The sequence below is a fragment of the Kogia breviceps genome, chromosome 5 (assembly GCF_026419965.1).
Source record: "Kogia breviceps isolate mKogBre1 chromosome 5, mKogBre1 haplotype 1, whole genome shotgun sequence".
NCBI lineage: Eukaryota > Metazoa > Chordata > Mammalia > Artiodactyla > Physeteridae > Kogia > Kogia breviceps.
In genome coordinates, this window is record NC_081314.1 from 73002634 (window position 1) to 73019247 (window position 16614).

General features: G+C 37.6%; 1 protein-coding gene across 8 annotated transcripts in view; it reads left to right on the top strand.

Moving 5' to 3' along the window:
• Positions 1-16614, top strand: part of IL1RAP (interleukin 1 receptor accessory protein) — a 133247-nt gene that overhangs the window by 69903 nt on the left and 46730 nt on the right. For 6 of the 8 annotated variants that reach the window (XM_059064565.2, XM_067034237.1, XM_067034236.1 and 3 more), the window contains exons 3-4: positions 11062-11347; positions 15156-15342. In XM_059064565.2, coding sequence (XP_058920548.1) covers positions 11062-11347; positions 15156-15342 — 473 coding nt within the window. Of the gene's footprint in view, positions 1-10672; positions 10795-11061; positions 11348-15155; positions 15343-16614 lie in introns of all 8 variants that reach the window. The other 2 variants (XM_067034232.1, XM_067034234.1) reach the window with 1 other exon arrangement.

Genomic DNA, 16614 nt, shown 5'->3' on the forward strand with positions numbered 1-16614 from the left:
CACCTGTAAAAAGAAAAGGAGGAGAATTGGGTGGCTTGATTATGTAGAACGCATGTAGAGTTACCTCCTATGCTCCAGTATTACTGTTATCTGTTTCAATCTTCCTGGATTTGCTTTTTTTGCCTATTTCAACCTCTGTTTTGAAGGAGAATATACTATTGTGCTATTTACATTCCCAATACCAACTGGGAATGTTTGTGTAGATATGCATTTTACTGGAATGTTATAGTAGACAGAACGTGACATTTGGACTGAAAAGAAGTGATTCTATGCTTGCCATTCGTGAGCTCTATGCCATTCATCAAGTTAGCTCTCTGAGCTTAGTTACCCCATTTGTAAAATGAGAGGATTGTTCTAAATGTTTGAAAAACTCCCCTCTAGTCTAACACCCTCAAACACTGTGTTAGAGGTGAGTCCCCATAGGTTAAATGATAACATTTGTTGAGCCACATTTAGTTTGAAATTGTCCATACTCAGTTTGTAATCAAGAAAGAGAGGGATATAATATTAAGAATAGTGAGGACTACCGAATAGCTCTCTGTTAAACACATTAAAGAACATTGTCTCTTAAGTCTTCAAACCAGCCTTCTTTGACAGAGGAATATTTACTGTACTTGCACATACTCACATGGTTAGCAAGTAGCAGAATGATTTGAACTGGGGTGGTCAGACTCCAGAGACTCCATAGAGAAAGTAGTTTCAGGATATGAGTTTCAGGTTTGGTCACTCCCCACCTCTATCATATATTGTTAGCCCATCTCTCAGACCTGTCTTTTATCGTGTCTTGGCTTCATTCACCTCATCTGTAAAATGAGGGTATTACCAGCTATCATACTGGAACAGAAGGCTACCACCAGATCTAAGGCCCTTGTGTTCTGGGATTCTATGATGCTGCCCAAAATACCTTTACTTCCAATGCTGAGGCTCTGTTTCTTGTGTGGAAATTTGAAGGCAGAGACCTTGTTTTTTGCTACATTTTGTTTATAGCCCTAGCACTCATAGGACCCTGAGTAAATATTGTGTAATAATGAAAATGAAGAGAGTGAAAGTTGCTTGATTATTATATGAGAATAGTAATTGGATATTTACATCTTAATCATGGATTAGAAAAAAATTGCTTGGGTAAAATAACATAAAAACCAGCTAAATGACTGCTTAGAATTTCCCTAGCACACTGTGCCACTCTTGACATAAGCCCGTTTACTTACTGTCACAACAGCCCTGCAAAGAAAATCATTCCCTTCAGCTATACGAGGATGCTCATTACAGTGATTTTTTTAAGGAAAAGAGGCAGCATACCCATAATCCATTCTTTAGCCTGCTAACCCCTACTGCCACTTTGGTGAGAGAATCGAAACCTTTTCTAAGTAGCTATTAGATGATGCTCTTCCATGTTCCTCCTTATTATGCACAGCAACAGGAAGGGTGGTTGTTGGACCTTTCTTGGACCTTAACTCATGATGACGAAGGGTCTCTTTGTTGGTGCTGCAAAAACCAGTTGGGAAATGAATTGATGGAGATGAAGAGTGAGCCTGGAGACCTTCAGCAGATCCTGTAGACCTGAGAACTGTAAACATTTCTAGAGCACATGTGTTTTTTTCGCAAGTCCTCTGTCACAGGGAAAACTTTGTAGAAAGTGACACTCATGTTCACAGACTAAGAGAGGAACAGCTACATGGCAGGACTGAATGAAAACCAAACTGTTCATAGACCCCAGAGTGCTGGTCCTATAACAATAATTAGACTTTGAAAGATCTCAACTCTACATCATCCTTCAGATGATTTGATTTTGTAACTTTAAGTATCACCTACTTTGGTATATGTTTTGGATTTAAACTTCATAGGTTTGGTTGTTTTCATCTATGAGGTTTCATTGTCCCTTTTCACCTCTTCTCATCTTTATTTTCATGTTTGCCTGGTAACGACTTTCTCTACCTTTTTTTTTTTTTCATTGTGAGGACTACCACTTCTAATTGATATAAAATAACGGTCTTTAGGTCAGTGAAAAGGTAAGTGCCCAGTGTCACAGGGAGGCATTGTACACTATCTGGAATAAAACTTGTTGTAGCAACAGACCCTAACAACCTCTGCAAAGCTGAAGCTGTAACTTGTGGATCTTCACCCTCCCCCAACCCACTTTCTGAGTTTGGCATTCTTTCCTTATCTGGCAAATCTTATCATCTGCTCAGAGCTAGTTCTTATTTGTTTCAAATTTCTCAATCAGGAAAACTCCCTTCTTTGGTGGGAGTAAGGTATGTCTAATGATCTGGTCCAGGAAAGCCATCTGCCAGTTATTAGCTCAGTATTGTTGAACAGTACAAGCAGCCTGAGGACGTCTGATGGGTGCTCACAGCCACTCCAGCTTTCCTCCCCCACCAGGAACTTCTCTCTCTCCTTTTGATGGCTTAGTTGACAACTATTAAATTTCAGCAACATTTTCTAGACCTTTGAGTAGCTCTCCTCTGAATAAAAAATATCTAGGTTTTAGTCATCTTTTTTCCACAGAAATCATACTCTAGGAAATGTAGTTCATAGATTTTTTTCTCTTTTGTTTTTGAAAATTGGTGGTTAATTAATAAGACACTGCTAGAAAAAAAAATATCTGGATAGTTTTAGTGTTTTTTCCACCGAGGAACAAAAAGGAATATAGTTTTCAATGTAAATATTAATCAAAAACCTAGAATCATGGGGTGGATAAAACCTCACAAATAGTTCAACAACCCACTTGTTATAAGAGATGAAATAAGACATTTTTATCCATTAGAATGATGATCAGCTGTGAATAAGGAGACAAAAATACATTAATACTTCCCCAATGGTTGATGTGCACAGGAATCACCTGGGAACCTTGTTAAACTGTAGATTCTGATTGGGTAGGTCTGGGTGGGGCCTGGAAGTCTGCAGTTCTGACAAACTCCCAGGGGATGCTGATAATGGTAGAGGGTCATGGATCACACGTTCCGTAGCAAGGATATTAAAAAATACATATTTCCTATGTAAAATCTAGAGGTAGAAAATTCAGGGCTGATAAGCCAGCTCCATACTTATTCCAGGCCCCATCTCCATTCACTTTCACATTCCTCCATCTTTCGGGTGTGATCTTCATTCTTATAGCCCATAAGGTAGCTCCAGCTCTCACATCCATGTCCCCAGCAGCAAGATGGAAGAAATGGGATGGTAGCAAGAACACAGGAGACATAGGACATGTCCGTGTTTCTCAAGGAAAGTTTCTGGAATCTGCCACATGACGATTTCAAACATATCCTATTGCCCAGAATGGTCACCTGACTATATCCAGGTGAGAGGAAAGCTGCAGAATATAGCCTTTATTCTGAATGGCTATGCGCCCCACTGAAAATTCCCATATACTGGAAAAAGGGTGTGGGGACATGGTATATGGGACATGTTGAACAGTCTTTGCCATAGACCTGGAGAGAGGAAATCACCCTCAGGCTTAGTCTCCGCCCTTCCATTAGACTTAGTCTCTGCCCTCAGACTTAGATAGAATGTGCTGATGGGTGTTAAGGTGACTTCATCAACATCAGGTTCTAAGGTGGGATATTAAAAGGGCCTGGTTCTCATCTCAACCCAATCTCAGGACTACCCTCTCTACCCACACCTGCATATACTATATCATACTATACTGTACTATACTATACTATACTATACTAATGTAATGACTATAATCCTGCCTAGAAGCCTGTTTTAACACTTGATTCATTTATTCTACCAGCTATTTTCATTTAGTTAATTTTGCATCTATGTCTTTCTTTTCCCAACCCATGCAGATCCAGCGAATATGTACTCAGCTCCTTTCATATGTCTGGCCCTTTGCTTTCCATACAGCACTATAAGATAGGCATATGACACATGGAGAATCTGAGTCTGAGAAGGGAAGCATTTTCTCCAAAGTCATATGGCAAGCAAGTGGCACAGGGAAAATAATAACATACAGAAATTAATTCCACCTAGGTCTTCCAATATTTAAAAATTTCCTCTTTTTTTTCCCCTATACCTGAGCTTCTTAAGTTCTTATATCTGCATGTCTCTCTACCATAGCACACAACACAGCAGGTTTTCAGTAAATATTTAATAATTACAAAAATATAAGTAGCTTTCCTGTGGGAAATATCTTGCTTTGAATGTGTGAACATAGATTTGGGACAATTCTCCCAGATCTATGTTCAGGCAGCTTTTATTTGTGCTACCACTCAGGCAAAAGTAAGTCAATTAATCTCTCTGTCTTCATTTCCTGGCATGTAATGTGGGAATGGGCATGAAAGCCCAAGAGGGTGTTGTGAGATTAATTAGTTAAAATGTATACCCTGCTATATAAATGCTAATTGCTGTCAGGAGCGTGGGTTGGATTTTCCAGTGACTTGTCTTTGGGAAGGCTTTGCACATTTCCATTAGTCCTCTGTGGCACCAAGCCCCGGCCTTAAGAAATCCTTTGGCTGAGGGAAATGATGACTTTGTAGCTCTCCCATGATGAGGGGCCAAATTAGAGAGGATTTACACTATGGAGTAAACTGGTTAAGAAGGGACATTTTAAACAAAAAAGTAATTCGTTGTGCCAGTAATTCACTAAATTCCCTTTGCTGTTATTAGAGACAAATCTATTTGCATAACAGCTTTTTCCCCAGTCTTTTCTTCGGCTGGTGCCTGCAGTGAATCATATAATTAATTTGGTATTACGTGACACTCCAGCCCGTTGCCATAGATTTTATTTTTATTTGTTCATTGAATTATTTAAAAAGCTCTGACAAAATGCCCTCAGGTGCCTGGCTAGAGAAAGTTAAAAAAACCCACAGAACTAATTTCAAATGGGCAAAGAAAAAACTCAATAAAAATCATATCATTTTTGTTAATGTTCATGAATACTAATATGTGTGTTTTTGGTTCCTATTATAGAGGAGTCTGATTCACTTTATAAATATATGCATTTGGCCTATGAAACATTCTGTAAGGGAGATACATAGAGGGTATAATGATGTCTTTTCCCCTTGATCCTGTATTGCATTTAATTTTGTTGAGAAAATATTAAGTCTATGGAATTAGCCAAAAATATTGATTGACCTGTATTTAAATTTTAGTATGTAAGGGTCTTTAACATATGCTATTTTAAAAATAACTCTTGTCTGCTCTTGATTTATTGTTACGTTATAAAAGGAAAATTCTGGCTTCCTTTATTAGTCAATACTAGTCTCTATAACAAATTATGTCCACCAAATCTCAGTGACTTAAACGATAGAGATTCGGCTTAACATAGTCACAACTCTTTGAAAGTGAGATGGCGTTCCTGAGAAGCTCTGCTTTGACTGATGGCAGGAATCTGGGCTCCTTCCATCTTGAGATGCTGCACTTTTCAAAACTTTCTGGTCTTCAAGGACTCCATGGAAGGGAAAGAGAAAGCACCAAAGATTATGCTGGGAGTTTCAAGTTGTACAGCATCTCTGGCCACACTCATTGGCCAGAACCAAATCACATGGCCCCAACCCAACTGCTAAGGATATGTAGATTTCATATGGGCTGAGGAAAAGAAAACAGGACTAATGAACATTTAGCCAGTATCTGCCACAATCTACCCCAGTGATCACCAAAATTCCATTTCATACTTCTTCCTAAATTGGTCTGCTTGAGTACATGCTTGTGGTTGTTATGTCACACTAGCTCTCTTTTTCCATCTCCCTTTTCACAATTAGCATTCTCCTACTTTACAAAAGAAAAATTCAACTGTCACTTATCATCTGTCTTGGTGTTAATTATCGTTCAGGGCCACAAATACTTCCCAGGGCTAAAGTAACAATTTATATCATTGATATCCGAAAGTCTCCTTTAATCAAGGTAACATTAACCCCCAGAATGGCTTCCTCCTTCTCTTCAATTTACCAGTATTCCTGTTAAAAGCGAACCATGATATCAGAACTGTGTTCTACCAACCCAAGTTGGGGTGATCTGAATTGAGATATACTGTTGAGTGGGGTTGCAAGGAGAATGATTCTTTTCATTTTATAGCCTTGCCTCTAAAATCATTCAAATTTGAGCAAATAGTTTAAAGTTCTTGACAGAGAGGCCTTTAGGAACAGCATAAAGAATATTTTTGTGAAATACAGAAGGCAGTAGCATCTTATTTCATCCAGACAACAAACTTAATATAGTGCAGTTCCAGACTCCATCAGCTGCCAACTGTCTCTCTCTGTCTCTTTCAACTATATCTTATAATTTAAAAGTGAATGAATGTCCTGCCAATGCATATTAATACAAATTTTGGAATTAAAAAACAAAATCAATAGTTTCTTCTCACAGAAAGTAGGTATGATTAGGATGGTTTGACACTGAGAGGGCCTTTGCCAATTGTATTGCACAGTGGATATTTCCTTCCTTTCCCCTTCCTTCCTTTTTTTTTTTTTTTTTTCTAATTAATATTTTAATTATTTTCAAAGCAAGTCATGCACGGAGGTTTTTTGGTTTTTGTGGGTTTTTTGCGGTACGCGGGCCCCACTCCTGTGGCCTCTCCCGTTGCGGAGCACAGGCTCCAGACGCACAGGCTCAGCGGCCATGGCTCACGGGCCCAGCCGCTCCGCGGCATGTGGGATCTTCCAGGACCAGGGCACGAACCCGTGTCCCCTGCATCGGCAGGAGGACTCAACCACTGCGCCACGAGGGAAGTCCTGCATGGAGGTTTTTTAAGGCCAGTATATTAAAGGGGATACCAAACTAATTGTATTCTTTCTGTCGCAATTTTCCTCTACTCCTACTAGTTCTCTTCTTCAGAGACAACCACTTTTGAGGATTTTATTTATTTTTTCTGGCATTTCCTATCTATAGTTTGCTAACCAATTTGTGTATATTGTTATTTTTCATTTAGTCAACGCTATGTGTTATCTCTTCACTTATTTAAGTTATAGTAAATCAGGACTCTCTTTCTAAAGTGCTATCCCCTTTGCTTTCCTTACTCATACCTCTCTATATAATATTGCAATATTTGGTTGAATCAATAATCATTCAATTAATATGTCTTCAAATATTAATGAACTATGATTATGTTACCTTTCTTATTTTTTGAAGTTATGAATTGCCTTGCTTTCATATGCTTACTCTAATTAGTATCCTTTGGTAACCATTTTCATACTTTTCAATTACCTTTCAGCATCATTTTTCACAGTGTGGATCTAATCAGATAATCCATCAGTTACAATTATTTTTTCTTTATTGGGGGTTTCCATTTTTTCTCTATCTACACTGATTTACCACCAAGCCCTACTGCATAGCTGCTTTCCTGGGATATCCTGCATTGTTATTCTGGGAATCCCTTCTCCTCTCTCTTTATTTGCATCCCCTATTCCTTGATCTCCTGTTTTCCTTCTTCTCATTTTTTCCCTCATTTTGTTAGCACAAATCTCCCAGAAGCTTCTTGAAAAAATAGCATATAGGATATAAAATTACTGAGTCTTTATGTGTCTGAAAATGTCACTCACATGTGATTGTTTTGTTGGGTTTAAGATTCAAGATTGCAAATAAATTTCCTTTAGATGCATTGCTTCATTATCTTCTAGTTTCCAGTCTTGTTTTTGAGAGTTGCAAAGCCATTTTGATTCCTAGTCTTTTGTATGTGACTATTTTTTTCCTCTTTCTTACTCGCTGGTAGTTTATATAATCTTTTCTTTTTCCACAGTTTTAAAAAATATTTTTGTGGTGTAAGTCTGTTTCATCCACTGTGTTGGGGCAATTGACAGATCCTTTTAATTTAGAAGGTTATGACTTCAGTTCTGAGATTTGTTTTTGCTTTGAATTATTTAATGGAGAGAATTCTTTTTATTTTCTTTCTTTTGGGGATCCTACTATTGATATGAGACTCGTGGACTGGTCTAACTTTCTTCTCTATTTTCTATTTTTCTTTTTACTCTACTTTTTAAGAAAATTCTCAAATTTAACTTCCAAATAAACCATTTATTAAATTTTACCTTTCTTCAATCATGTTTTTAATTTTAATAAGCTTTTTTTTCTCTGAATATTCCTATGTTATATCATTCTGTTCTTGCTTCATGAATATAAAAGTTTCCTTATCTCTCTGAGTGTGTTAATGATAGTTTTTTATTTTTCTTTTAAAAGATTTCTTTTTCTTGAATAATCCTGGTTTTATCAAATTTTCTTTTACAATGTTTGTTTGGATGTTACCTTTTATAGTAGAGATTTTTCTCAGATGTCTCCTGGGGCTGTTTGTTCATATTTAAGAAGAAGTGATTAAGAAGCTGATTAAAAATTCTAAATGTGAATGTGGGACTTGTTAATCTTGAGCTTTTTCTATTGGATGATATGATGATATGGCTGTACAAGTTGTTTAAAAAAGAACAGGGCTTCCCTGGTGGTGCAGTGGTTGAGAGTCCGCCTGCCGATGCAGGGGACACAGGTTAGTGCCCCGGTCCGGGAAGATCCCACATGCCATGGAGCGGCTGGGCCCATGAGCCATGGCCACTGAGCCTGCGCATCCGGAGCCTGTGCTCCGCAACAGGAGAAGCCACAGCAGTGAAAGGCCCGCATACGGCAAAAAAAAAAAAAAAAAAATCTCTGCTACTAAGATTGTTAGATCTTTCTTCTGAAAGTAGTCAGATTTTCTAGAGAAGATTCATTCATTCTCCTGCCTGGAGAGTAAAGGTCTGGTTGCTCCTATCCTTGGAGCTCAATGGGAAAGGTTACTGAGTGCTAGGAGGGTGGGGTTGGAACCAAAGATGTCACTTTTTTTTTTTTTTTTAATAAATTTATTTTTATTTATTTATTTATTTTGGGCTGTGTTAGGTCTTCATTTCTGTGCGAGGGCTTTCTCTAGTTGTGCCTAGAGGGGGCCACTCTTCATCGCGGTGCGCGGGCCTCTCACCGTCGCGGCCTCTCTTGTTGCGGAGCACAGGCTCCAGACGCGCAGGCTCAATAGTTGTGGCTCACGGGCCCAGCTGCCCGGCAGCATGTGGGATCTTCCCGGACCAGGGCTCGAACCCGTTTCCCCTGCATTGGCAGGTGGATTCTTAACCACTGCGCCACCAGGGAAGCCCAAAGATGTCACTTTTTGACATAGAGTTCATCCAATTCTCCTTATTTTACTCTCCCACCTATGTGCTTATTTTTAAGGTATCTGGTTGCGTTTGCCAGGATAGGATTCATATTGGTAGTAAGCAAATCCCAATTCTCTATGACTTAAAATAGCAAAGCTTTGCTGTGTGTCATACATATCAAGGGAACCAAGCTAAAGGAGTCTTGACGTCTGTGCTTTCATATTTGCTAAGGCAGAAGGAAAAGAAGCATGGTGAAATATACTCTGGCCCTTAAAACACTCAACACAGGTGATACTCAGTACATCATTTTGGCCAAAGTGAGTCACATGGCATCCCTTTATTTCAGAAGTGCATAAAAGTACAATCTTACAATATGCCTAATAAGAGAATCCAGAAATATTGAGTGTATGGTACTAGTGATTACTTATCTTGATACTGACAGTTTCTCCTCCTGGGTTTTTTCTGCATTCTGCATTGTAGATTGGTTTGTTCTCCAGCTCTTCTCTCTTCATTTTGGATTTTTCGTTTTAAATGTGCTAAGCTGGTCACCACTTGTCCATTTGATGTTGCTATTATCTTTCCTCTTGCTATTGCTATTACTTGGGTTTACGTCTTGAAAATTTTTTTAGTTTTAGTGGAGTTTCATAGAGGAGTGAAATTGGATGCATGTACTCAATCTAACATGTTTAACTGAAAATACTCTGGTTATAACTTGCTGTAAACTGAAGGAGCTAATTCTGCAACTATGCAATTTTAATGAAAATATATTTAAAGAACATTATGATAGATGTTTAATAAAAATATTTTATTATCAATTTGTATTAATGTGAACAACACTTTGATCTTTCCAGTTCTTTCTTGTGTATTGGATTTTAAAACATGTTTGTAAATGAAGCATAGAAATTGTAAACAATGGAAATTTGTTGATTCTTGGAAAACTCAGTTTGTTAGATTTCCCAGAGGTCTATTATTTACTCAGAAATGTATTGCTTACTTACAAAACATTTTGTAAGTCATAAAGCTTCAAATTCTTTGCTTTTATCAAAATTAAAGTAGTCACTAATTTAATTGTTCTGTTAGCTATCTGCTTATGCCCAAAAAGTTGCCTAGCAAACGATCATAAACTGCATTTAATTTATTACACATGCATTATTGCTTATGAGTGTATAGGTTTTCTGAGTGGTTCTGGTGACATAAGCTCAGCTCAGCTGATGTAGGCTGAGCTTGCTCTTACGTCTTTGGTCAGCTGTGGAGAGGTCTGACAGCTGTGCTTCTGGAGGGTGCAGCTGTCAGCAAGGGTGCCTCAGCTCTACTACATGTGGTCTCTTATTTACTAGGAAGCTTTCTTGTGCATGGTAGTCAGTTTGGCTGTCTAAGCTAATACCAGTAGACACACATGACTAATCCAAATTGATATGTGCAATAAGTGTAAAATACATTGAATTTTGAAGAGTTATTACAAAAAAATAATATAAGTATAAAATAGCTTATCAATATTTGGAATGTTTTGGATATATCGAGTTTAACAAAATACATTATAAAAATTAATTTTACCTGTTTTTTATTTCTTTAATGTGGCAACTAGGACACCTAAAATTAACTACGTGGCTTGCATTTTATTGCAGTTGGAGAGTGAAGACCAGGGGAGAACTGGGAATCTTAGAGGGTTGCCATTTCAGTTACAATTTTCTCCTTAGAACCTCTTTTGTCCCCAGAGGAGTGAAAGAGTACATGATTTCTTTTCCAGGTGAGATTCTCCCCCATACCTTGTAGGGTTCAACAGGGTCAAGCTGTCAGATCACACTGTTATCCAATAGATAGTCAAAAGAAAATAAGTGAATGAGGGGAATTCTCCTCACACCACAGCTGTCTATTACATGCCTTTATTAGAAAGAGGCTAATGAATATGACCTGAGAAGAGGGTCTGGAAAATACTGGGGTATCCTAAGGAGAAGGTGTGCTCTCTGGAGATGAGATGACTCATCTGCCTTTTCTTTCTTTTTGACTGTTCCAGAACGCTGTGATGACTGGGGGCTAGATACCATGAGGCAGATCCAAGTGTATGAAGATGAACCAGCACGTATCAAGTGCCCACTCTTTGAACACTTCTTGAAATATAACTACAGTACAGCGCATTCAACAGGCCTTACTCTGATCTGGTATTGGACAAGGCAGGACCGGGACCTTGAGGAGCCGATTAACTTCCGCCTCCCTGAGAACCGCATCAGTAAGGAGAAAGATGTGCTCTGGTTCCGGCCCACACTCCTCAATGACACAGGCAACTATACCTGCATGTTAAGGTAGCCTGACCCTTGTGGTGACTTTCTCTTTTCCCTTTCGTTCCTGAACCGTTTTCCAAACGATGCATGGTCTGTGAAGGCGGGAAGGGGAGGAAGGAAGCATGTAGAGAGATTTACACTTCACCTCATTGGCTTAGCTGAGGTTAGCTGAAAGAGCTGTGCAGAGAAAATGGTTGAGCTTCTGAGAACATTCTCAATAGGTGGTTCCTTTTCAAACCTGACATACATCGGGGTTGTCTAGAGGTGGAGGCTTGTTCATTTGTTCCCTTTCCCTGACATGAATCTGCCTCCACGTCTGCCTCACCTTAAGGTATATCTGTTTCCCTGGACAATGAACAGGGCAGGCAGTAGAACCCATTCATATCTGTTATTCTTGGCAACTTTTTAAGTACCTAGCACAAATAAAGCCTCAGGATGCCATATAAAGGAAAGAATATCTGAGAGGCATTAAATATACTTACAACAGTGCTTTACAAACTTTTCCACCAAAATTTCCCTAAAAAGCAAATGAATACCAGATCTCTGGGAATCTAAGAATATAATCCAAAGCACCCTACCATTACTGCAAAATTTCTTTCAAATCCACTTTTTTCTGAAAGTTCATGTACATTTTGCATTTTACTTCACAATATACCAATTTTCCTTTTACAACAGATTAATTTTGTTTTTCCTCTGGAAAAAAAAAATCTTGAAAAAATTGAGGGTCCTTCTGAAAAATAACCATTTTAAGGCTTAGTACTTTGGCTACTTTTTGTCCTGAGGTCCCTTTTTAGCTTCCAGGCTTTATTTTATTTTTTAAACTCCCATTTAGGTTGTGAATTTTGTTTTTAAAGATAATTTCCTACTATTTAATAGTACATTGGCTTTCCTAGGGCTTCTATAACAAAATACCACAGACTGGGTGGCTTAAACAATGGAAATATGTTTTCTCATAATTCTGGAGGCTAGAATTCCAAGATTAAGGTGTCAACAGGGTTGGTTTCATTCATCTCTCCTTGGCTTGTAGATAGACATCTTCTCTCCATGTCTTCACATCATTTCACCTCTGTGTCTTCTGTGTCCTAATCTCCTCTTCTTATAAGAGCGTCAGTTATATTGGATTAAGGCCCACCCATATTACCTCATTTTACCTTAATTACCTCTTTCAAGACCTATCTCCAAATGTAGTCGCATTCTAAGGTATTCAACTTCGACATACGAATTTGGGGTGGGTGACACAATTCAGCCCATAGTGATAGAGCTGGATGACATAAAAATAACAGAAGAACATAACAGAATAAGTTAAGCCCAGACCTTCTTCTGAATGCTCCTTTTCTCTCATGGATGTTATAACTGTTCTCTGATGGAGAACTATGACTCTGTTTTGATAAATTTAAACAATGTTATGATTTAGTGAGAAAGGACTTCTCTATCACAGGAAAAAGCATATTGATCACTTTGGCTTTGGGAGTCCCTTGTAACCTCTTAAGTCCCTTCTGAGGCTTTTACCCCTTCTATTTAATTTTATTGGAGTGAACTCTAGACTGGGATGTGAGCTTCCAAGGAGCCTGAAATACTCATGTGTCCATTGTTTATGCCCTAATACAGCTTTGGTGTCTATACCCACACAATGAGAAAGCTGGCCTAAATGTTCTTTGAGCTCCTTTTCATCTTTGGCAATTGTTAATCTAGTAACATTTCACACATACTCCTTGGCAAATACCTGGGGAAGAGTCATCAGTAGCTTTGTGGTTGACCTTGGTCTCTACTATGCATTCTAGTGCTTCAGTATCTATATATTTTTTTTTCCTTAGCAACCCACTACTTCTTTAGAGCTCTCCTCCAAACTTTTGCATCCTTCTTTAATATTATAGGAGCAGGGCTCATGACTGTCTAGACCTGAGTATACCTTTAGTGTTATTTATCAATTTCCAGATTGCCATCTCTTCAGTTTACCTGTCTGCCTATCTTCTAAAGAAAATTTGAATTAAACTTATCTGGTGGGGGTACCAGAAGCTTCCCATTGTCCTGTGGTGATTCCTAAACTGACAATGACCTTAAACTGAACCATGTGAAATCATAGGCCTGATGTCATTAAGAAAATAAAGTTAATATTCATCCTCCAGGATTTTACTGCTTGTATTATTGCTTCAGTACCTCTATTAAGATAACATCCAGATTTGACTTACACAGAGCTGGAAAAGTCAGTCCATTCATTGTTCATCACTTGATTTTATAGTCAGGAAATGTATCTTATTAAGCTGAAATTTACCTTCTGTAGGTTACTTCCACCTATAGGATACTTCTACTTGGAAAACCTTTTGTTATCTGTTGGTAAAGATTGTTCCTGCCAGTCTCCCTTTCCACCTTATTACCATTGTCATAAGTCATCCTTAAACACTCTCTCCTCCCATCTTGGGGAGGGTAATGAATTCTCCCACACTTTCCATTGTACTTAGTCTTAATTCATGAGTTATTGAGTATGTAATATGTCTTAAATAGAAATCACAAAAAGGGGTGGACAATGAATGACCCATTTACATATCACCCTAAAAAAATCACTTATTTTTATTATCTATACTCCCTTTATTGTTTTCCTATATGTAATACAGTTTTATGTATATTCCATGTATCCAACAAATATTTATTCAGTGCTTACTGAAAGTTTAGTCACTGCACTAGATGCAAGAAATAAAAAAAAAACACGTATGGTCGTGACTTTGTTTGAACTATGATAAAGTCAATCAAGGAATTGTCCAAGGTGCTGAGAGGATGAGAGTCCTAATTTAGATACGGGGTCTGTAGAGAATGACATAGACCTCCGTGTGAAAGGTAGGGTGATGGGAAAAGAAGAACCCTCCAGGCAGATGAAATGACTTACACAAACATTAAAGGTATAAATACAATTCCCCACCATCCTTTTTTTCTTTTTTAAAGACTTTTTTTTGATGTGGACCATTTTTAAAGTCTTTATTGACTATTTCTTCATTTTATATTTTGGTTTTTTGGCCACAAGACACGTGGGATCTTATCTCCCTGATCAGGGATCAAACCCACAACCCCTGCACTGGAAGGAGAAGTCTTAACCACTGGACTGCCAGGGAAGTCCCTCCCCAGCCATCTTAACATGTTTTATGTGTTTGTTAGTTTTTTCCTTCATGCTTGATTTTTTTATATATGTGTACAATAACTTTGGATGGTTGTACCATGATTTTTTTTTTTTTTTTTTACAGTCTTCCTTTTCATAGGTTTTTCTACTGATGCCAATATCTTCCTTGCTGATATAGCACAGAATGGGCATTTTTGATCATGTGCTCTCTCTATTCTCACTTTTCCTTCATCTATCATGTGAAAAAATCTCCAGAAATAAGATTACAAGGGCAAAGCTAAGACTTTTTAAAATGTTTTTGGAAACATATTTAATTTTCCAGAACTCGTTTATACCATTATCAACCATGAGTTAATATGCTGTTCTTACCTGTGCCTTACCAATACTGAGTGTTATTAAGAATGTTTTAAGGGTAAAATTAAACATTATATATATATATGAGTACACATACACACACACACACACATACATATGTATGTTTAGGAACATATCTAAAAATCTAAATAGTTTATCAATAGTAGCTAATTGTGTCTGTTTTTATTCTGTTGTGTCAGTTGTTATAGGAAATACCTGCATAACACATTTAATTGTTACATGAACTTAATATATAAATAAAGTCTCAATACACAGCAGTACTTCACTTAGCTCATTTTAATGTGTTTGCTGCATCAAAACAAATGCAAATAAGACTGCCCATTCATTGCATATTTTTCTTTTCAGGAACACTACATATTGCAGCAAAGTTGCATTTCCTCTGGAAGTGGTTCGAAAAGATAGCTGCTTCAATTCTCCCATGAAATTTCCAGTGCATAGATTATATTTAGAATATGGTGTTCAGAAGATCACTTGTCCAAACATTGATGGATTTTTTCCTTCTAGTGTCAAGCCAACCATCACTTGGTATATGGTAAGCAAACTAGAGGGCATTTACGCTCTCTAAAATGACAATGATTATTTGTTGAGTTTTTATAGAAACTGAGATTTTTCTCATCATCATTTCCTCCCTAATAACTTTATACAAATCTTTTACTGCTTCCTCACTTTGTACCATTTTAAAGGAAGCGGTGGAGATGCTTTGCCTCAACCCACCATGTCTTAAATTACATTCACTAGACTACCAGAACTACCTTATTTCTATTAACTTCCTGTGAAATACAATTTGAGAAATATTGCCCACTTCTACTCACAGCTGAGTGAAGTCAGAAGCTGCTAATTCATCTGGTGAATTTCAGCTCTTTGTTTAATAAGTACTGTATTTTATTATTTGTATGTGTTTTCATGTTTGCCTTCCTTTGTGGGCACAGTCGATCTGTGGTCTATTACACATCTGAGAGCTTTGGAAAGTATTTAATCAAAATATGAAAGTGTTGGAAGATGATACTTGGGGCAGCAGCATAGTTTTCTAATCTCTTCAAATACCCACCTGAGCCAAAGCCAAAAACTCCTGAAAAACATTTAAAACAAAACTCAGTGCAAGTTATCCATAAGAATCACTTTCAGTAAAATAAGTGAGATAAATCACCAGTACAACCCATATAGAATCAGAGTCTATAGAGAAGGAGGCTGATGGAAATAATATGGCATCTGGCAGGCTCAAGAACAGGAGAAACCCCAAAAAGCCAGTGGGTGAAGCAATTTGAGAATAGCAGCTGAAATTTTGCTCTCTAATCGAGAGTGAGTCCAAGAAGCCTATAACAAGACATCTTGAAGGAATAGTTCTAGTGCCTCGGAACTCTGAAAAACAACCACCCACACTGAGGAAAAACTACTAGGAGTGGAATCAAAATAAACAGGATCAGGGTGATGTAGACGAAGTGAAGGAGAACTTGCTGAGAATGGAGGAGCAGAACAGAATCAGGAAATCTCAAGACTGTAGTTTTGAAGAAGGATCTCTGTGAAATTGGAAAATCATGCCAAATCCTAAAGCTCAGAAAAACTAGTTTTACATAATAATGAGCAACAAAAAGAATCAAGGTAAAATCCCATTCGAAGCTATAAGAAAAAAGGAGAATAAGACGCAGAATAACATTTCTATAGAAAAAAATAAAAGCATTCCAGAATGACCTATTGCAACCTACTGGTTCAAAAATTTGCACAAAGACATTAAGCAGTGATGCAAGATGAGAGAGAATAACAAATAAAAATTAGAAAATTCCAGAAATTATACAACTCAGTAAAA